The 20,664-nt window shown below is 55.2% G+C and overlaps 7 protein-coding genes across 7 annotated transcripts; 2 read left to right on the top strand and 5 right to left on the bottom strand.

Moving 5' to 3' along the window:
* Nucleotides 1–41: 41 nt before the first annotated feature.
* Nucleotides 42–476, bottom strand: GUITHDRAFT_102609 (hypothetical protein; the record flags this gene model as incomplete). The annotated part of the gene is made up of 1 exon (XM_005838917.1): nucleotides 42–476. The coding sequence occupies one exon, from the start codon at nucleotides 474–476 to the stop codon at nucleotides 42–44; it is 435 nt and encodes a 144-aa protein (XP_005838974.1).
* A 997-nt stretch (nucleotides 477–1,473) lies between these two features.
* GUITHDRAFT_161489 (hypothetical protein) lies at nucleotides 1,474–7,662 on the bottom strand (the record flags this gene model as incomplete). The annotated part of the gene is given in 25 exon segments (XM_005838916.1): nucleotides 1,474–1,530; nucleotides 1,584–1,631; nucleotides 1,686–1,803; nucleotides 1,849–1,898; nucleotides 1,945–2,008; nucleotides 2,053–2,113; nucleotides 2,171–2,208; nucleotides 2,255–2,318; nucleotides 2,368–2,432; nucleotides 2,481–2,552; nucleotides 2,599–2,659; nucleotides 2,707–2,759; nucleotides 2,825–2,919; nucleotides 2,971–3,135; nucleotides 3,499–3,543; nucleotides 3,906–3,926; nucleotides 4,087–4,129; nucleotides 4,272–6,604; nucleotides 6,653–6,703; nucleotides 6,754–7,113; nucleotides 7,172–7,242; nucleotides 7,287–7,339; nucleotides 7,385–7,471; nucleotides 7,491–7,534; nucleotides 7,579–7,662. 25 exon segments carry the CDS (start codon nucleotides 7,660–7,662, stop codon nucleotides 1,474–1,476), a joined length of 4,203 nt encoding a protein of 1,400 aa, XP_005838973.1.
* A 3,305-nt stretch (nucleotides 7,663–10,967) lies between these two features.
* GUITHDRAFT_102606 (hypothetical protein) lies at nucleotides 10,968–11,250 on the top strand (the record flags this gene model as incomplete). The annotated part of the gene is made up of 2 exons (XM_005838915.1): nucleotides 10,968–11,155; nucleotides 11,196–11,250. 2 exons carry the CDS (start codon nucleotides 10,968–10,970, stop codon nucleotides 11,248–11,250), a joined length of 243 nt encoding a protein of 80 aa, XP_005838972.1.
* Nucleotides 11,251–13,453: 2,203 nt separating this feature from the next.
* GUITHDRAFT_84959 (hypothetical protein) lies at nucleotides 13,454–14,935 on the bottom strand (the record flags this gene model as incomplete). The annotated part of the gene is made up of 5 exons (XM_005838914.1): nucleotides 14,900–14,935; nucleotides 14,501–14,596; nucleotides 14,370–14,447; nucleotides 14,257–14,310; nucleotides 13,454–14,206 (listed from the first exon to the last, which is right to left on the bottom strand). Exons 1-5 carry the CDS (start codon nucleotides 14,909–14,911, stop codon nucleotides 13,454–13,456), a joined length of 993 nt encoding a protein of 330 aa, XP_005838971.1. The 5' UTR covers nucleotides 14,912–14,935.
* Nucleotides 14,936–15,051: 116 nt separating this feature from the next.
* On the top strand, nucleotides 15,052–16,133 carry GUITHDRAFT_150862 (hypothetical protein). The gene is made up of 8 exons (XM_005838913.1): nucleotides 15,052–15,199; nucleotides 15,250–15,288; nucleotides 15,342–15,390; nucleotides 15,450–15,483; nucleotides 15,533–15,645; nucleotides 15,707–15,837; nucleotides 15,894–15,955; nucleotides 16,000–16,133. Exons 1-8 carry the CDS (start codon nucleotides 15,124–15,126, stop codon nucleotides 16,051–16,053), a joined length of 558 nt encoding a protein of 185 aa, XP_005838970.1. The 5' UTR covers nucleotides 15,052–15,123; the 3' UTR covers nucleotides 16,054–16,133.
* GUITHDRAFT_102603 (hypothetical protein) lies at nucleotides 16,107–18,055 on the bottom strand (the record flags this gene model as incomplete). The annotated part of the gene is made up of 12 exons (XM_005838912.1): nucleotides 16,107–16,167; nucleotides 16,213–16,250; nucleotides 16,300–16,373; nucleotides 16,426–16,510; nucleotides 16,567–16,640; nucleotides 16,787–16,810; nucleotides 16,862–16,922; nucleotides 16,973–17,073; nucleotides 17,118–17,172; nucleotides 17,223–17,246; nucleotides 17,298–17,354; nucleotides 17,408–18,055. The coding sequence occupies 12 exons, from the start codon at nucleotides 18,053–18,055 to the stop codon at nucleotides 16,107–16,109; spliced, it is 1,302 nt and encodes a 433-aa protein (XP_005838969.1).
* Nucleotides 18,056–19,289: 1,234 nt separating this feature from the next.
* Nucleotides 19,290–20,051, bottom strand: GUITHDRAFT_134296 (hypothetical protein; the record flags this gene model as incomplete). Its single annotated transcript, XM_005838911.1, has 4 exons — nucleotides 19,290–19,322; nucleotides 19,374–19,426; nucleotides 19,473–19,543; nucleotides 19,591–20,051. 4 exons carry the CDS (start codon nucleotides 20,049–20,051, stop codon nucleotides 19,290–19,292), a joined length of 618 nt encoding a protein of 205 aa, XP_005838968.1.
* Between the last annotated feature and the right edge of the window lie 613 nt (nucleotides 20,052–20,664).

Here is a 20,664-nt window from a genome sequence, read left to right as displayed (position 1 = left end):
ACGAGGGTCGAGACAACAGAGGAGACAAGAAGGTTTCAGCTCTAGCTGTGCATGCAGCTTGGGCCATAGGCAAGTTGTAACGCATGCCTCCAGTGCTCCCGCTCTTTGTAAGTTTCAGCAGGGCTAGCCGCATGCGCTTGTTCATACTTGGCTGTGGTAAGCTCGAGGCTCCAGTTGACGCTGACCTTAATCAGGAGCGACTCTGCCAAGGCGAGGACATAAGCTCGGTCCTTGATCTGAGCCTCTTCCACGGCCTCACTCTGAAAGAGCGGAGAGTCTACCATGTAGTGATCATCGGCTCCCACATTGTTGACGTGCATGGCAGAGGCCATAGGGGCAATAGTCTTCGGGGCAAGAGGCCCGAGACTCAGGTCTCCTCCTAGGACGGAGTCAAGACGGTTGGCTTGCTGAGTGAGGCTCCTGGAGAGAGATCGGAGGCTCCTGAAAGGGCGTGCGAGGAGGATAGCTCGGTTCATTGTTGTGCAGGGAGGTGTGTAGGGACGGAGAAGGTTAGAACGAGTGTGTAGCAGGGAGCCTCGGTAGAGGAGGGAAGGAGTGTAGAGGAGTTCAGCAGCAGGAGCAGCGCATGGAACTGCCCACTGCCCAGTATCTTTTATATCGGGGGAGATAAGCCTGGATGACACCACCCCGTTACCAAAAGATCACCCCACCTTCTGTTGCGACTATGATCACCCTACCCTACTATGTTCAGTCGTTTGTACCAGGATTTCGAGTCTGCACCGTATGTTCCCAATTACCCCACCCATAAATTATCTAACCCCCACCCCTATTTGTGGGCTAGGATGACTGCTTGCTGGCTGCCATGACTTTGCGTTGATTATTAGTGGTAGTAAACCAGGGCTGGCAGTACCAGTTCAATAAAGAAAATATTAGTTTGTAGAGCCTCTAAAAGTGTTGCGGTCAGTACAGATTTTTACATACAGTACAAAAAGTACCTCCTAAAAATGTTCTAAAAGAAAGGCGAAAGAGATCAACGAAGTCAACTTTTGAGGGAGGCGAGCATTGACTGAAATTTTCTGTACAGTTGGAAGTAAAAACCTTGTTTTTGTATCTTTGAAGGCCAGGAGGCCGAGTGGTGATCCGGCCGCTGCTGACAGCGCGGCCAGCCTATGAAACTTTGAGTGCGGCTCGGGGCCGGGGCCCTTCGGAGTTTCTTACTCCGAGGGGCCGGCATGAACTTCGGAACTTAAAACCAGCCCCGGCCCGGGCCGCGTGACCGGACCCGGCGTACGCCGGCAGTGACTCAGTGAGTCGCCGGGCCGGCCGCCGCCGCAGTGTAGCCGGGCCACACCGATCATCGCGGCCATAGCATGCGGCCATGGACGGCACATGACAGTGAGAGTCTTCAGTAGTCGGTGATGCGTTTTTTTTTAATAGATTCAGCCCGACCACTAAGTTTCAAATCTCTGATGTCAACATGTCAAAAACGTTGAAGGATTGATATTAGCATTCTTACCAGTTCTCTTCCTTCTCCTCGTCTAAGTACTCGCCTTCCAGCTCCTCGGTTGCCTGAGGTTCCTTCATTGGTGGAGCACAAGCACAGGAAGGTGAAGGAGCATTACCATTCCCCTCCTCCTCAACTCCTCGGTCTCGTACTTGCTCACCTCAATCTACCCACAACAAGTCAGCGAGGAGGAACCAAAACAGAGCACAGCAGACAACACCCGGAAACTTCTGTTGGACCTCTGGGTAGAGGGGATGTACGGTTCGGTCTGGTTCTCAGGGATCTTGGGCGGTCTCTTGTTCAAGGCATACACCCCAAAATGTCCCTCAGCGTATTCCCTTGAGCCACGTCATGATTCGTCACAGGACCGGGCGCGTCCGCACCTCCCATCGACCGGCGTCGTTCCCGGCACCCCCAGATAATCGTCTTCATCCTGCATGTCCTGTGAGTTTCAGGCCGCCCAGCAGTTTTCAACTTGCCTTCATTTCAATTTGCAGCTGGGGTAAGAGCCAATCTGTGATGGAGCTGGTGTCCATGAAGGGCCTTGAGACCTTGGTCAGAGGTGCCATGGAGCAAACACCCTTCACCTGTCCTCCCCAGGAATCGCTCGCTGCAAGCATGCAGCCGTGCACGGCGGTCTTACGAGGGCTGGAGTGAGGGATAAAATAAGAGTTCATGGAGGGTGGGGAAGGAATATTGACCCACCTTGGTTCACGTCGTCACCATTCTTGTCCGTCAAGCCGCTGACACAAAACAGTCGGTCGCTGAGAGACAGTGCAGAGCTCTTACCTCGTTCCTATCTGAGGCAAATCCTCTGACCTCCACTCCTCCCCGGAAAACTTCGCAAAGACGTCTGGGATCGAACAAGATGAGCTAGGGGATGTTTGAACAAGACAAGTTACTGCTCATCAACTCCTTGACTATTTCATATGCTATCTCCTGTGTCAGCACCTCTGTCCCAACCATCCTAGTCAACAGCGTCAGTCACCATTGCGCACTTCACCAACCTTCGCACCTCAACTCGAAGAACGGTTCTGCGGGAATGGAAGGGTCGCGGATGACTCTAAGAGACTTCCAGTTCTCCAGTCTGTCTTCACAGTCACCAGGTTGTCAAGATGCTGCACAAGTCCCACCCGTAGAGACCAACATGCAGCAAGGCGGCGCCACTTGAGTCCTGATAGGTCGCGATAATTTCTGCAGCAAGAGTCTGAGGTTGGATCTCAGATTTCGATTTCACCCACCAGATTCGCTCTCCTGAACAACAACCCAGTTGGTGCTCGACTTCACATGATTTCTAATGAACAGAGAACCCAGTCACAAAGATGATGCAAGGGAAGGTGGGATGGAGGAGGATCATACACGAACTCGTTTAAGATGGCCTCAGCGTCCTCCTCGTAACGATCTTCTTCCTCATACCATTCTAACATCTGAGTTCGAAGGAGCCCCAGCCTTGTCTGCAGCATCACAGTGAGACACTAGGCAGTGACATCCTTCACCACAAGAACCTGTGCGCTGAAGTACTCAGAGACGACAGTGGGCGCGGCGAGTTGCTCGGCAATAGAACACCGAAGGGAGATGAGGGGGAGCCGAGATCTGCTGGGAAACAGGTATGCTCTAGAGCTGGATGGATGGCGACGTATCCCCGCATGCTGAGAGACAGTCGCGCTAGGCTGCATGATCAGCAAGCATGATCAAAACCCACATGGTCGACCGCCCAGGTTTCGCACCACAAGACGACGGGAGGGAAGGAGCGGCGGGGTGAACGCACCGATGTGATAGCAGCAGAGAGCTAGGAATGGAATGCGAATGTGAGCATTCAGAGATACAGAGTGCGGACTTGTCTTCGACTCATGGATACCACCCAGGCTAAGCTACTCCATCGAGTATCCCCTCCCTCCTTTCGACCCCCACTAACTCATCCTGTTGGGTTCTGACGGGAGAAGGTCGTTCTCTTTGTTGCCTTCTTCCTCCAACTCCTACTTGATCTTCTCGTTCTGTTTCATGTCTCTTCTCCCTCCTCCTCCTCCTCTCACCGCATGCGGCGACGGCGACCGCCCATTGCTTCGAATATGCGTCCCCTGCCATTGTTCCACACCGTCGGTTATTGCATTGCAGAATCCATAACCGTTTAAAAGTTTTCAGCCCGGCCGCGCCGCCGCCGCCGGGCAGGCCCGGGCCGGATCATGATCCAGTCGGCCCCCGACGGCCGGGCCCGACGGCCGGGCCCGACGGCCGGGCCCGGCGGCCCGGCACTGAGGTGTGGCCGGGCAGTATCATAGTAGTACGGTACGGTACGGTCATAGGGTGACTCTGACCAGGGCCAGCCGCTCTTAGTACGGTACGGTAAGCTTCCGATTTTTCGAACCGTACGGTAGGCTCATCAGACGTGTCACAGTGTAGGTTTACAAAGTTTAAGTGGCGCTTATGCAAGAGTCTTGACCTCTGACGATCCGTTCTTGACCTGGGGCACTGGTCAGCAGGGGGAAGGAGGAGGATGATGTGGTGGAGGTGGAGCCGAGGAGGAGGAGGAGGAGGAGGAGGAGGAGGAGGCCCTGAGGAGAGGAGGACTAGGAGGGTTCAGGAGATCAGCGAGAAAGACAAGGTTGAAGAGGAGTCGTTACCACAGGAGAAGGAGGCTTCTCAAGATCCTTTCGCGCTTGCAGACTGCACCGAGCAAGACAGTCAGACTCGAGGAAAGGACAAGAGAAACGAGAGAGGAAAGATGAGGGAGGGGACCGGGGACGGGGGCTGGCCATGTGAGAGAGGCAGGAGGGCGAACAGGACAGGAGAGGAGGAGGGGGCTTACAGGCCGTCTCGCTGCTGGTCCACTCTCTGGGAGATTTTCTTGCAGATTCTGAGGAACGTCTGCGCTCTCAGTATCTCTCCGTCGGGGCTCAGCCACTGCAGAGGTTGGCAGCCGCGCGCGCCGCAGCTTCCTTCATGGAGCTCGATGCAGTTTCCTGCTACTCCTGGGCTGACGCCGATGCGCATGAAGTACCTGCGAGAGTCTGTCTCGGCGACCGTGAGATTCTCGTAGACCTTGAAGACGATCTGAGAGAGGTAGTCGAACTCGGGGATGACATTGAGCGCTAGCTGGGACTCGGGGGAGAAGACGGCGTTCCTTTTGGACTGAGAGTCCACATGGTAGTAGTAGCGGAGGGTGTTGAGGATGGAGTGAACGTGAGACTCGGAGGTGAAATAGAGCCTCGTCTTGATCTGGTGGTCGATGAAGTCCTCGTCATTCATGAAGTCCGGGTTCAGTCTCAGCGTCCCCTCGTTCTCGTCGTCTGACTCGGAGATCGCCTCCTCGTTCTCCATCTTGGGTTTCAGCAGGGCGCTCTCGATGTCAATGCTGATCTTGTCAATGAGGTTGCGGCAGATGGTGCTGCCAATGTCCAGCCGCTGCCTCCTCGTCAGCCCGTACTCGGACGGCGCGACGAACTCCGAAAGCTGCCTGCTAATCTTGTACGTGTTCTCCAGCTCCTTCAGGCCCAGCCGCGGCTGTGTGTGTATTGCGTCGTACTTGCAGCAGTCGTACACATCGGGGATCTTGGAGATGTCGAACGTCTCGCCCTTCTCGTCCCAGAGGTCATCGTACAGCTTCTTCCACCTCGAGTGCATCAGCCGCAGGGTCTCCCCGTTCTCCAGGTCGATCATGTCCGCCACGTCGCTGCTGTGCTCGGGGTCGTGCGGGTCCAGCCTCACAGCTAGCTTCTGCTTCTTAATGTGCTCGTCAAGCTCGGCCAGCAGGCGGTAGATGCTTTTCCTTAGCTCCGTCAGCTTCTCCGTCGGGTTCCTGATCGCCTTGATCGCGTTGACCACGGCGCTCGAGAGCGCGTTGAACTCCTTGGTGCTGATGTCTGTGATGTCCTCGTTTCTCGATAGAATCCCCCGCAGCGTTGCCTTGACCTCTTCCTGGATCCCCTTGCTGAGGTTCACCCCGCTCGGGTCGAGCATCGAGTGCGCGTTGCGATCCTTGGACACGAGGGAGACGAGGATGGGAGTCAACTCGCCCTCCAGCCCCAGGAAGGACTTGGTGAAGGCAGCAGCCGTCATCTGCACCCTCCCCTCGTCCGACGAGTAGATCTTGAGATCGTGCCGGTACGAGTTGTGCAGGCGCAAGAAGGTGGTGGAGTCACCGGGGTAGAGCTCGTCTCGGAACCTCTCGCCCAGCTCTGCCGCCTGCGCCTTCCCGAGGTCTGTCAAGCTTCCTCCCCACTTGGCCACGATGAGGAGCTCGATGACCTGCCCGTAGCTCTCGCTCCGCTCCCCCTGCCCCTCTGGCGACGCCGCCTCGAACTTGGTCGGCTTGATCTGAACTTTGCGGTTGATCCCCGAGAACTTTCCTCCCTTCTCCAGCACAGACCTCATTTGCTCTAGCTTGCTCTTCAGCTCCTCCCCTGCCTCCTCGTCGTCGCTCTGCCGAAGCTGCCGCAGCATGGTCCTCGTCGTGTCGAGCATGGTGGTCAGCTCCTTGGCGGTCTTGAGCTTCACCTCCTTGGTCGGTTTCTCAGGGTCAGACATCTTGGAGAAGAGGTCGAAGATCGCCTGGCAAGGTCCATCCCGCTGAATCTTGAGCTTCATTTTCTGCTTCGGCGTCCTGTCGCCGTGACGGATGATCGCGATGACGCAGCGGAGCTGCTCGGTTTCTGGCTCCTCGGGCTCCTCCTCCTCTGCGTCCTCCTCCTTCTCCTTATCCACCTCCTTGGCGCCCTCTTCACTCTCATTCGCGTTCTCATCGTGAGGGTGCATGGGATGGAGGACTTCCAGGTCGTTGAAGGAGCGGACACGAGGTTCAGGAGCGAAGCCATGTCCCAGCCGCCTCCTCCTCCTCTGCTCTAAGAAAATCATCTGCCGCAGAGTGCATGTCGCATCATCCCAAAAGCGCTGAGAGTTCTTGACGAAGCTCCATCCGTTCACGTCGCACACGTAGTTCTTCCCTCCGCACACCAGCAGATCGAAGCCGCAGACTGTCTGCTTGAACGCCATCACCACATCATGGGCGATTCTCTTCTGCCTCCTCGACAGCATCACAGGGTATCGGATCTCCTTACCGTCGTCCGATCGCTGCACCACCCCATCCACAACCGGCGACTTCCTTGCCTCAGCATGCGCGTACTCCGGGCCGACAGCATAGACCTTGACAAGCAAGAATGACAAGCAGCCTGTCACATCTCATACACCTACCTTGACATCTGTACCGTCGGTGGTCATGAACTCCTCGTAAATGTACGAGCCCTGTCAAACAGTCTCAGATCAGCTGGGCTTGGCAGAACATGCTTGTCAACCTCCTTGCGCGTCTCATTCTCATCAGGGAAGAAGTCAGAAGACTTGTTGTCAACCTTCCTGAACAGTTTCTTGATTCCTCCGCCGGCAGATCTTGGGTAGTAGATCCAGACGTTGTGGTCCTCTCCTGAAACAGGCTTCTCCACGAAAGGCTTGTTGATCCTCACTCCATCGCAGATGATGTAATCTTCAAATTCCTCGAAGTGGCTGGTGGGCCATGGCGGGCCAGGTTTCGCCATTCCAGGGATGAAGAGCCCCACTTTGTCTTCTCCTCGGTTGCAGAAGACATGGTGCGGTACCGGGATGCCGTTGTCGGTGAGCATCTTATACACGCATCTCCTGTCGAACAACATGTTCTGCACCTGAGCCGGAGAAGAGGGTCAGGCATGCCAGGCACCCCCCAGCTCAACAGCTTCCCACCTCTAGATCGTTGAGCAGGTGCATCTCAGGGTGCATCTCGGCATAGTCCATGGCCTTCTTGAGCGGAAACCCTTGGAGAGGGAAGTCATGCAGGGCCAACCAAGAACATGCTCACCTCCCGAGTAGAAGGCGATCAGGACATCGCAGGTCGGCCACTCTTCGACGGGCCTTTGTCACAGAGTCACTTCCAGCTACAGCACGTGGAACTATCACTTGTTCAAGATCAAATCGTCTCCGAACAGAGTGAAGGAAAACTCCCCCGCCCTGTTCATCAAGATCACAGTCACACACTCGGTACATCTGACAGTGGTCAAGTCACTTGGAAAGGCGTTGAACAAGCTCTCTCATCGGCTTTCCATCAACCTTGCCAACACTCAGCAACACTCTTCAAATCACCATCACGCCACCTTCTTGTCCATAGCACACAGCCCGATGTTGATCGCGTGCACTCCTGAGCCACTCCCCGTCCTCGTGGTGCCCTTGCCGCTCATGCTGATGTTTGAAATCATGACATGTACAACCTAGTGCGATCAAACTCCTCACCCGCTCGAGGATCGCTTCATGGCTTCAGACCTGCATCATTCCACTTCAGTTGTCCTTCTCGCAAGCCTATTCACATGATTTGCCCCAGCATCCTTGTAGGATTTTGTGCCCAGGGACGAGATCCTTCTCATACCAGGTGCTAAACAGGGCAGCTTACTGCCGCACTCTAAAAATGCTGCTTGCCCACTTTCTTCATATTGGACACTAGCTTTCTACACTGATACAATGTGTTCTTACAAATCTTGTTGGCATACATCGCAAAGCATGTGTTCTCTGTCGTCATAGAGTCTATAAAACGAACTTGGGGATGTTGATTTGTCTTGTTTTGGCTTATAAAACAGACACGCCGAAAAAGTCTCCTGTCCTCTTTTGTAATCTCCCCGTGCTCTTGTACTCCAATTGCCACCCGAACCCCCTCGACATCGTCCTCGTGTCTTCTACTTTCATTCTATTTTTTTCCCTCTCCGCTTTCCCTCCTTCTCTCATTCTTTCCACTTTCTCCTTCCCTTTTGCTTCTCCCCTCTCCATCATTTTTGTTACTCCGTCTCGTCATTTGCTCTGTTCGGGTCCCCCCCCCCCCCCCCCCCCTCCTACTGCTCCTCCTCTCATCCTCTCCTCCCCTCTCCTCTTCTCCTCTCCCCTCCTCGGCTCTCCATTTCCTCGGCTCCTCATCTCGCTCCTCACTTCGAGCCCATGGCTTGAAACCCCTCTGCATTCCCAATCCCTTGCTAGAGACTCTCACCCACTCTAGCACACTACCCACCCCACCAAAGAACCCCTCCCTCACACTCACCCCCATTTTTTAGGCCTACCACCCGTCATCTCGAGCTTTCCTGTCTAGCCTCCGAATGAGGAATGGAAGGGGGTCCACATACAATCTTCAGATACCACCCGTACTATCATCTAGCAGAACAACCCCACCCCTACCTGCCACAACTTAACGGGAAGGACGTAGTCTCTACGCCCACCTACCGTACAGAGCAAGCCGGCCTCGGGACGACAGGGCCGGGCCCCGGGGGCCCGCCGTACGGTACTGGCACGGTACGTGACTCCGTCGGATCCGTCCGATCACCCGGTGACCCGGCGTCACCGTCACGGCGGACTTGCAGTGACTCGAGTCGGATCGGACCGCCGGATCGGACCGTACTCCGGGCCGCTTCCGAAGAAAGTTCGGACTCCCCGGGCCCCCGGGCCCGGGCCGACCGGCCCGACTCTCAGTCCGACGGTCGCCCCGGCCGGCGCCCGCCGGGAGGCGGCCGCACTGCCACCGTACTGTCGGACCGGCCGGGCCCGGCCGGCCGTAGCGGCAGCGGCGGCTCACTGTGACCTGGCACCGTACGGGTCCAGGCTGGGCGACTCTCCGACTCCGCGCCGGTGCCGCGGTGGGCCGGGCAGTGCGGCCGGACCCGGTCGCCGGCCGGGCCGTGTGCGGCGCCCGTCGCCCGGCCGGCCGGCCCGGCCGGGCCCGCCCCCGCTGATCATCGGATCATTGTGAGTCCGACTCGTGACTCGGAACTCCGACTCCCGCCTCCGAGCGCCGGGCACCGCCGGCGGGCGGCGGCCCGGCCCGGTCGGCAGATCGAGTCACTGAGTCGGATCACTGTCATCCGATACTCGATCCGATCCGTCGCCGCCGACTCCCCGGCCCGGACCAGCCCGGCGCTCCGACCGGGACTCCGGGAGTCGGACTCGGCGGCTTCGATGCGCCGCCCGGCCCGGCCGGGCCCGGCCGGGTCACCGGGTGCCGCAGTGCAGTGATCAGATCAGATCATGGCAGACGGCGTATAGCCCCGGCTCGGCTGCCATCCGATGATCGGACCGTCAAGCTGACTCTGTGACCAAATAAACGGTCGGTCCGACGTCCCCGTCCGATCGGATCATCCGGACCCGGTAGTGGCCGACTGAGTCATGGTCGCCGCCGTGCTGCCCGGCCAGGGCTGAACACTGTGACATATGCAATGCCTCGCTCGGAGGCGGCGGCCCAGGCCCTGAGGCTCCGAGTGACCCTGGAAGAACGGCCTTCATGATGCCACGGTCCTCGGCAAGTCGAATCTCAGGCCTCAGCCTGCAGCGAGGCTTGAAGTAAGCCGGAGCCACAGTGGGCGCAACTTGGCATTAATGCCATCGAACATCACCGATAGACAAGGGTGATGATAAGCCGTTAGTCATATGTTGTTTGTATTGTAGCCATCAACAAGCGGCCGCTCTGCAGGCCGTTGTGCAATCATGCCTAGCCCCTACCAGCAGGACCCGTGCAGCAAGCAAGCGGGCTGCTATCCTATCGTACAAGCTCCTCCGCTCTTGGAGGCGCTGCATGGCTACTCGCATAGCCCGAAAGCAATCACCCGGTCCGAGCAACGGTGGGTCGCTTGGCGGCCAGACTTGAGGTGACGATGCAAGGCAGACCCGGCTCCTGCTGTCCACACCGACGAAGATGACGACGACAAGGAGGCGGAGCAGGAGCAAGAGGAGGATGCGGCTGGGAGAGACGTGAAGTCGGTGAGGAGGTTGTCGGGGCTGGAGACCACGCAGGTCGTATGGCTTGAGCCGTAGAAGTAGAGGAAGTCCTCTGCAGCTGAAGGCTCCTGCCGCATCGTGCTGTTTGACGAGTGTGGAGAACAAGGAGGAGGGCCAAGCATGTGTAAGGGGCGAAGGAGGAGACAGGGGAGAAAGCACAAGGCCAGGAGGTGGAGGCAGAGCAAGCGACACGCAAGTACGGGAGGACGGGAGGACGGGAGGACGGGAGGACGGGAGGAGAGAGCCGGGCAACAGGGATGGTAGACAAGCTTCCTGGCCCTGTCAGCCTCCGCTGACCGTGGCGGGCTGGGGACTCTTTGCAAGCGAAACTTCACCGTTTCGATGCGGGATAGTGTCGGTGCAGTTAAGACCACAGTGTTGAAAGGGGATCCGACGTCAGCACTGCATGTCACGGCAGGCGGCTGGGTCCTCCCCGCCAACCGTCCGTCAGCGGTCACGAGGAGTGTCAGGCGTCACGGTACCAACCTCTTCACTCCGTTCCCCCGACCAACCGTTGAGGTTCAGCCCGACTCCCCCCATACTAGTAGTGTGACGTACAGGATAGCCCCCCACCGCCTCCCTTCACGTCTTGCCCCTCCTCCTGCCCCTCCTGCTACTTGAGCCTCGATCTCCTGCCGTCCTCGTCCCGAGCCGCTGCCTTGCCTTGTCTGCCCTCACGCCTCGCCTCCTCGTCTTCCCCTCCTTCCGACCTATCTCCGCTGCTGTTTGCTTGCCCATGTGCATCGCAAGCCCCGCTGCCTCGACGGCGTCATGCGCGATGGCGCTGCCTGCTGAGTCGGTCCCTCCCCGCCCAGCCGAGAAGGCCACAGGGGCGCTGAGCCCGGGGACGTTTCTCGAGTACTACGGCTGCGGCGCTACGGCGTGCGTGGTGACGGACGGGAGGAACCTGAGGACGGACTTCAGGTAGAGGAGGGAGGGGAGCTAGGTTGTGTTGAGTGTGTAGGAAGGGAATAAAGGGCAATGCTACGAGCAGGAGGGGTGGAGGGCGGAAGCCCTGAGCTGTGTGCCTGTTTCTTGTCATCAATCAGCACAGATCATGGCTCGACGTCTCCATTGTCAGAATCCCTGTGGCAGCTGACTTGGCATGGGCTCTGACGGGCACATACCTCTGAGCGATCGCTGAGTAGTCAAGTGCGGTGCTAGACTGTCAGGTAGTGATGAGGGAGCGGATCTCACTGGCAGCATTGATTGCCCAGAAGGGGCAGAGGATACTGTCATGGGTAAGTCAACGTCAGCTCAATGCCGCGCATGGAGATGGTATGTTTGTTGGTATGGTTGCAAGCTTCCCTGAGTGATCGGAGAGGGTGCAGACGGCGATGGTAGTCTCAGGCATGCATGATTGAGTCATCGGTACCCTGCACGTGCAGCAGTACAGGCAACAGCCTGTCCTGAAACTGTGAGGACATAGACGAGGGTGATGATGAGCCGTTAGTCATATGTTGTTTGTATTGTAGCCATCAACAAGCGGCCGCTCTGCAGGCCGTTGTGCAATCATGCCTAGCCCCTACCAGCAGGACCCGTGCAGCAAGCAAGCGGGCTGCTATCCTATCGTACAAGCTCCTCCGCTCTTGGAGGCGCTGCATGGCTACTCGCATAGCCCGAAAGCAATCACCCGGTCCGAGCAACGGTGGGTCGCTTGGCGGCCAGACTTGAGGTGACGATGCAAGGCAGACCCGGCTCCTGCTGTCCACACCGACGAAGATGACGACGACAAGGAGGCGGAGCAGGAGCAAGAGGAGGATGCGGCTGGGAGAGACGTGAAGTCGGTGAGGAGGTTGTCGGGGCTGGAGACCACGCAGGTCGTATGGCTTGAGCCGTAGAAGTAGAGGAAGTCCTCTGCAGCTGAAGGCTCCTGCCGCATCGTGCTGTTTGACGAGTGTGGAGAACAAGGAGGAGGGCCAAGCATGTGTAAGGGGCGAAGGAGGAGACAGGGGAGAAAGCACAAGGCCAGGAGGCAGAGGCAGAGCAAGCGACACGCAAGTACGGGAGGACGGGAGGACGGGAAGACGGGAGGACGGGAGGACGGGAGGACGGGAGGACGGGAGGACGGGAGGACGGGAGGACGGGAGGACGGGAGGAGAGAGCCGGGCAACAGGGATGGTAGACAAGCTTCCTGGCCCTGTCAGCCTCCGCTGACCGTGGCGGGCTGGGGACTCTTTGCAAGCGAAACTTCACCGTTTCGATGCGGGATAGTGTCAGTGCAGTTAAGACCACAGTGTTGAAAGGGGATCCGACGTCAGCACTGCATGTCACGGCAGGCGGCTGGGTCCTCCCCGCCAACCGTCCGTCAGCGGTCACGAGGAGTGTCAGGCGTCACGGTACCAACCTCTTCACTCCGTTCCCCCGACCAACCGTTGAGGTTCAGCCCGACTCCCCCCATACTAGTAGTGTGACGTACAGGATAGCCCCCCACCGCCTCCCTTCACGTCTTGCCCCTCCTCCTGCCCCTCCTGCTACTTGAGCCTCGATCTCCTGCCGTCCTCGTCCCGAGCCGCTGCCTTGCCTTGTCTGCCCTCACGCCTCGCCTCCTCGTCTTCCCCTCCTTCCGACCTCTCTTCGCTGCTGTTTGCTTGCCCATGTGCATCGCAAGCCCCGCTGCCTCGACGGCGTCATGCGCGATGGCGCTGCCTGCTGAGTCGGTCCCTCCCCGCCCGGCCGAGAAGGCCACAGGGGCGCTGAGCCCGGGGACGTTTCTCGAGTACTACGGCTGCGGCGCTACGGCGTGCGTGGTGACGGACGGGAGGAACCTGAGGACGGACTTCAGGTAGAGGAGGGAGGGGAGCTAGGTTGTGTTGAGTGTGTAGGAAGGGAATAAAGGGCAATGCTACGAGCAGGAGGGGTGGAGGGCGGAAGGCACGAGCAGCTTGAACACCCTACATAGCTGGATAGTTCCTTGCATGGTATCTGAGAGGGATCGAGATGGCCCTTGCGTTGTTGTTAAGCGGGAAAGCCAATGGTGAGAAGATCTCAGTGTCTGTTAATCCCTTAGTAGAAGTGAGAAGTTCCTCAGTAGAAGTGAGCAGTCCCTTCGTAGAAGTTAGAAGTTCCTTAGTAGAAGTCAGAAGTCCCTTAGTAGAAGTGAGACCGCAAACGGCCCGGCACTTCCGATGATTGGGTAGTGCGAATCACTTACAACACTCACTGAAGCTCTGCTCGTGAAGTGTGCAGCCACTCAGACTCAAGTTTATTCTCAGTGAAGGGCTAAATCCCCATCTCGCTCTTCAAGTCTCCTGACTCTGCAAGCTCCTTGACTATGTCCAGCCCTCCCACCAGCTTCCCCTTCGAGTATAGCTGCGGGTACGTCGGCCACTTGGAGTACTCCTTCAGCCCCTGCCGCACCTCCTCGTCCTCCAGGATGTCAAAGTGCCCGTACTTGATGCCCTGCTGGTCCAGGAGCGAGACGATCTGTCTGCTGAAGCCGCAGCGCTCGGCGCCGGGAGCTCCCTTCATGAAGAGCATGACGGGCTCTCGACTAACGAGCTGTTGTAGCCTTGAGTTGAGGTCAGATCCACCAGCTCCGAGGGTGTCCTTAAGTTCGTTCTCTTCAATCAGCTCCTTGACTATGTCCAGCCCTCCCACGAGCTTCCCCTTCGAGTACAGCTGCGGGTACGTCGGCCACTTGGAGTACTCCTTCAGCCCCTGCCGCACCTCCTCGTCCTCCAGGATGTCAAAGTGCCCGTACTTGATGCCCTGCTGGTCCAGGAGCGAGACGATCTGTCTGCTGAAGCCGCAGCGCTCAGCGCCGGGAGCTCCCTTCATGAAGAGCATGACGGGCTCTCGACTAACGAGTTTCTCGAGGCGCTGGTTCAGCGGGAGAGGTGCTGCACTTGCGCCGTCGTCGGCCGAGCGCGTTGTGACAGGTGTGCTGCTGCTGGTCTTCTTGTCCAGCTGTACTGCCATCTTTGAGATCTCGGGAGCGTTTGCGCCGACAATGATTCCAGTTTTCTTCCCCCCCTGCCCACTAGTCAACAGACCCCCACCCCCACCAGCTCCCTGCGCTTCACCTCAATGCTGACAAACGCTGGGACCGAGGAGACTTCATACTTGTCGACAATCTCCTGCCATAGATGAGGATCACGCGCCTTGTTCCATGCACTCCAAGGGTCAGAATGCAGACCTCTGACTCCTCAGCTTCGATCGAGACGAAGATGACGTTGGGACAGTCCTTCACGAGCTGATTCAGGATCGCGTCCGTCTGCAAAGATTCTTAGAGGCCGGCAACCCTGGATCCTCCTAGCAAGGTTGAACCTGTGTACACATCGGGGCCCAGGAAGCGCGGAAGTAGGCAATGGCAGGAGCATTCTTCTGTGCTATAACAGCATTGAGCTCTTGAAGGGTTGTTGCCTGCGACGCGTCAAGAGATCAGACCGATCGCCATGTGCAGATACTGCCATCTATCTCTGATGTAGCTCCTATCATCCCTCATGGTGATCAATTTGGACGACTTCGAACTCCCTTCCGTCTCTTTTCCTTCCCCTAGCTTGCAACACCTTCTTCCCATTTTCGTTCAGCTCCTCTATTCTTATCGCTACCATCCCTGTGAGCTTCCTCATGTTCGTCCCAGCATCTCTGCTCAATCCTTTCTCTCTCTCCCCCCTGCTTCCTCCCCTCTCGCCCGCCCGCCCGCCCTTGCATTCTTCGTCGCACCTTAGCCGACATGATCGCTGCAATGTGTAAGGGGGTGATAAACCACTGCGGCTAGTCTTGATACCGGTACATTTCAATGATTTCACGTACTAAAGTATATGGTAGGGTTATATTGAGAGGGGGTAGGGTGTGAGTTTGTGAGGGTAGGAATTCCTTCATGTACGGAAGGAACAGGGGCGGGTAGGAGGGGCACAACAGGGGCGCATGCGACGAGAGACTTTGCGATGATGACAGGGAGGAGCAGCAGATGGCTGTGTGTCCGCATCCATGAAGCCTTCTCGCATCCTTCCTGCCCGCAAGGTAAGCCGCCCTACTGCCCCTAGTCTTTCTCGCTCAGTTTCAATGCCAAGCTTGTAAGTTGGCGAAGAAGGAGCTCTGGGCTAACAGAGGTTGTCGTTGAGAGCAGCTGACTGACTTGATTACTGACGGACGTGTCTGCCAGGCTTCAGTGTCGGTAGCGACCGGGAGGAGACGACCGATCTACATGACAGGTGCTGAATCGAATATTCCTGCTCTTTCATGAATCGCAACGCCTGGCTGCCTCATGCAGAAACATAGCTGGATGGCGACGAGGACAGCAGGAAGTGAGGACATTGAAGCTGAGCAAACCATGCCATGCTGATGTCTGAGTAGGTTCCACCGGCACTGCCTGAAAGACAATGGCGGGAGCTCGTGACTTCGACGTACAAAACAACGTCTTGCGTAGAGAGCGAAGATGAGAAATCTATGCACGTTCTCCGTAAGAGGTGATGTGCACGCCTCCTGTACGGGAGTGAGAGTTTGACAAGGCCGCTATGCCTCCTTCAGATTGATGCACGCTTGCAAAAATCGCGGATGGGCCGAAATGAGCAAACTTTGTCACGAGTTCGCACAAGGTCTGGATGATTTAAAGGATCTGAGCTTGGAAGATCTCAAGCAGCTGGAAAGGATTCTTCTCGGTGAGAAGCAATGCTCTTCTCCCATGTGATACCGCTCTGATGGATGCTCTTGACAGCTGACGACTTGTTCCTGATGGCCCTTGTAACGGGCAAGAAAGAAGTACCCGAGGAGTTCGAGGTGAGATTGGAGTTGGTTGTCAGTCATGGTTGAGTTTGCAACAGGGCAAAGTGATGAGCATGTTGATAAGCTTTGCTCAACCGAAAACACAAAACTGAAGGACCTTCTAGATGCTTGGGTCCTTTTCTTCACCCCCCTCTATTGCATGCCCTCAAACTTGATTCGCTTCTGGCATCTGGTAATGGTTCCGATCGTTGGTGAACACTCCGATCCTGCCGGCGAGGTCAGCGACGTCTACAACAGCAAGCTCCCCTCACTTGATATCGTTATGACTATCGTCAAAGATGTCCTCCTCCTGTGTGTTTTCACAGTCAGGCATGTAGAGGCAAGAACGCAATACTAACAGAATCTTTGTGGTCGATTGCATCACGAAACTCCTCCGGGCACCGCCATTTGTCCTTAGCTTCCTTGCCTTGTCCTGTCAGCAAGCATGAGCAAGCAGAACGCCCATGACGTCATCAGTTGCCCACCCAAGTAGTGATCGAAGAAGCAGGAGTCGAGCTGGACAATGACCTTCATGCTCTCCTCGGGATTCTGCCCGCTCACACCAATTGCCTGCATCCAAATTAGAAGAAACGTGAGAAGTTGTTGTTGACAAGTCAAAGCATCACTTGTGTGATGTCAGGAGCTAGGATCGGAAAATCTGAATAATTCTGATGGAAAGTGCCCTGAAGTGCGCAGAGAGCTGGTCACAAAGAGGGCAAAACTTGCAGCGGAGAGTCAAAACCTTCACATGGGCGGCGTGGATATAGACGCCGTGAGGTTTTGAGCGACTGCAAAATACATGTCACACCAACATTCCTGACAGTCAAGAATTTTGCCTCATGTAACCGTTGATTACTTTTCTGCCCTCCCCTGCATTCTCGGCTGTCAGGCTCTCAATATCCTAAGGGACACATCACAGACCCGGCCATAAGTAGTCGAACGTGTCGGCAGTGAGAAACAAGGTGGGAACCCTCGGGACTGCCTGAAGGAGGCAGGAGTGAGGAGGAAACGATCTAATAGCACTTCTTTCACCCTTATCGTCTCCAAAGACAAGGGAAACAGCCAGGCGTCGTGAGCTATACATGCCTTGATCCTCACATCCTCGAAGCTTGAGGCCACGGCAGTGGAAGCACCTGCGATGAAGTCAGTTGTTGAGAAAGGGGAGGCTCGGACAGACCGAACGAGTGTCCCATAACTCCAATATGATCGACTTCGATTCTTCCTGGGAGGTCCTGACGCTCAAGTCAGAGAACCAACATACAAGAGTGATGTGTCAGCATACCGCAAGACACTCCGGCAAGGGAACCTGTAGCAAAACCGTGAGAACGTTCGAGCAAGGACAAGAGACGAGAATTACAATGTCCGTATCGATCTTGGCATTGAGTTTCTCGATGCAGTCAAGGAGGAACACAACCTTAGCAAGAGTCTTAGCAAGCGCAGGGCAGGCACAAACGTTGAATCGCTGACCTCCGAGACCCTGTGACTGAGCTGCCCGTTCCTCAGTTCGAACTGCGTCAGAGTCTTGGGCTGTTGCTCAGGGATCAAACTCTCAGTGAATCCTCGTGGGATCCGTTTGGGTCTCTGGGGAATGAGGGCCTTTCCCGGGACGATCTTATGCTCCACCACCGTCTTGTCTGGCAAGACACTCAGACAAGCAGAGCCGTCTGAGTGCTCCGCTGCGATCACGAAGTAGCCGTGGGACGCAAGGTCAGTGCAGACAGCCGAGTAGCAGCTGCGGTTGCCTCCCAGCCCATGAGAATATATGATAGTCTTGAATGTCATCCCTTGTGCTAGCGGAGCGTGGTCGTAGGTCAGAGTCTTCACGCTGCTCATGAGGGGAAGAAAGCCCAGAGTTCCAACCAAGGAGGCAGTGATCCCTGGTTTCCAGAAGAACCGTGCATATGCTTGCGCGTAGGAATAGCTGTTCGCGCCATACTGGTCCGGCAACCATGCGGCTTTCTCAGCCTTGCTGGCGTCCTCGGGCATGACGGGATAGAAAAGCCTGACCACCATCTTCGTTTGCTCCTTGCCATTCTCTTGCCTGCTCTGCCACATGATGTCGCATTGCCCTACCGCAAACCGACCTGTTTGCTCGGGGAAGGTGAGGAAAGGCATGGTTGTGATGTGCTTTCTGCTGCAGTCTTCCTCCTCCTCCTCTCCCAGCCTTACCCTCCCGCATTCCCCGCCATCTCCCGGTGCATGTCGCCCTATATCAAATTGCTGCTGACAGCGTTCTTCACTCAAGACAGAGTCGCCCGACATCCAATGATCCTCGTCCCCGCTCAACTCCAGCTCCGACCGTTAAAGATAGCAGTTTTGACGGTTATCTTTTGCTTGGCCGTTGCCATAAATAACGGTTCTTTTTTCCGGATGGGGTTTAGAGAGGCGCCATGCAGGCAGCAGCGGCTTTCATGTTGGCGGTTATGCTCGCAATGATCGGAGGCTCAGAAGGTGAGGAGGGTGATATGGATATGAGATGATTAGACGCCAATGTTTCTGATATCTTCATGTGCGATTGATGTTTGTGCTGTGATATCTGGTCTGATGTTGGTTTGTGAGTAAACTGCTTTCTATGTTTGGTAAATGGACTTTACACACGGATGAACGAAATACACTCCTCTTCGCTGATTGTGTGCTGAAAGTTTTTGATGCATTCAAGCTGGATGAGCAGTAATATTTGATATGATAATCTATGCCTGCTACCATTTTTCCTGCTTGTTGGTGATTTGTGTTTGTTTGAGCCATTTTATTTTAATTCCGATCACGTTGCATTGCAGCAATCACAACCACAACAATAGCGATTGCTCAGATCAGTCTGTGGATGCCAGTTGTTTTGATTGTTACGGTAAGAATTGCACGTGTGCTGTTCCAGCTCAGCTAACTTAGTCTGGAACAGCTTATTGCAGTTATTTACAGTATCGGTGGTATGGATTATCAATCAGACACTCTGTTGTTCCAACGCTCCAAAGACGATTAATATATTTTTCACAAAGACAATGATCTGCTGACAACAAATAAACAAATCAAGAGAATGGTTTCTTCTTGTTGAGGTTAGGGTTTATCAATGCATTGAAGCGTGTTGGAAAATTTTCATTAACTTGTCAAATCAGCTCTTTCACAAAGCACTGATTATTTCTGCGTGTTTTGCATTAAATCTTACATGTTCTCATTGTTCAGACTATCCAAAAATGGATAGGCTGCCCTTGTCTTGAACATGCTAAACCGGAAGAAAGTGGGCAGAGTGCAGCATTCTTAGCAACCGTGTATAGTATTTACAGACAGATACACTATGGGGAAATCTCCATGGCAGATGTCGAATTATGGTAATGGCTATTGATAGTCATCGACACTACCGTGCTTTCAATGTATCCACTGTTGCCTCCTGTTCGGAACAGTCAAGATTTTAGCTTCAAAGAGTCAATCACCAGCATACCTGTCTCTTAGCGATCCGCTCCATGTCTCTTTGCACTTCCTTCACCTCGGAATCTACATTCGTTTCAGACTTCAAATAGACGGAAACGGTTTCTCCAACCTAGCTCAGTTTTTTTCTTCATCAGCAATCTCACTTCAGCCCTCGCCTTCTGCCGTTGTTGTGCAATGCTCCTACAAGCTGCATCATCAAACGAAATCGAAGTATTTAAAACACTTACTTGTATGAAAGAGCGTCTTTCTGGATCTCTGCAGATGTTCGCTCCAAAACCTTGTTGAGGACATTCTTTGGACCTCTCAACGCCAAGACCTGAGTCTCAGGTTTCGTGGAGCCACCTTGACCGTTCGCCCTCAGTGACAACATCTGTGATCTAGCTTCCTCCAGCATCCTGAGATACTTGTGCTCTGCTTTCGTTCCGGCACACATCGGGCAATCCCGGTATGCCTTCAAGCTGGAGGTGGTACTCGATCCCTGGTAGAAGGGGTCGTCAGGGTCCTTTCCTTCTATCCTCACTGATCTTCCAGGGACTATCGGATCGTTTCCAGTGTCCCACTCGAACAATGATAACGGACCCATTGCGTCCTTGCAGACCACTACCAGCACTGCTAGCACCAGCAGCGCCGATGTGCCGAATGTCAGCGCCGCGCGATTGCCATTTCGGTCAGATCCAACCATTGTCATGGTCTCGAGCACACTTAGCAACAACGCCGTAGGAATGATAGAAGAAAGACGGCAGAGGAGCAGGAAGAGAGGAATGGGGGAAAGATATGCTTGAAGCAGGAGTAGAATGGAACAGTAATTGTCAAAGCTAGAACTGTAGCGAGGAGGTTGCAGCAAGGAGATAGGGAGAGATGGACATAAGAGGAGAAAGAGAAGGGAAGCAAATGAAGTTTCAAGCTTGTTCAAGTTGCTCAAGGGAGGAGGCAGAAAAGGGAGAGGAGGAGGACGGAGAAGGCTTTTAAGCTGCGCTTGAGGCAGCCATTGCCGGAATAAGATCAATATTGACTACAGACAAATAGTCAAATATTGACTAATGTATAAGGTGTCTTTATAGTCAAGTGTTTCCTGTTATATTAATCAGTTATAAATTTGTTCATATTGATTATCACTCACCTAATATATTTTGTATCATAAATTTCAGCTATCTGAATAAATATGGTATATCAATATTGTTGAGTAAATAATCTGATTGATGCATGCCTCGTAGTCAAGTGGAGCCCGCCGAGGAGCATGGATCCATGGCGGGAGAAAAGATGGAAATTTGTGCACGGCCATGGCACAAAGAGCAGGGAGG

Source organism: Guillardia theta (genome assembly GCF_000315625.1).
Source record: "Guillardia theta CCMP2712 unplaced genomic scaffold GUITHscaffold_10, whole genome shotgun sequence".
Lineage (NCBI taxonomy): Eukaryota > Cryptophyceae > Pyrenomonadales > Geminigeraceae > Guillardia > Guillardia theta.
The sequence above is the reverse complement of the archived record's forward strand: the minus strand, read 5'-3'. Positions and strand labels throughout refer to the sequence as shown.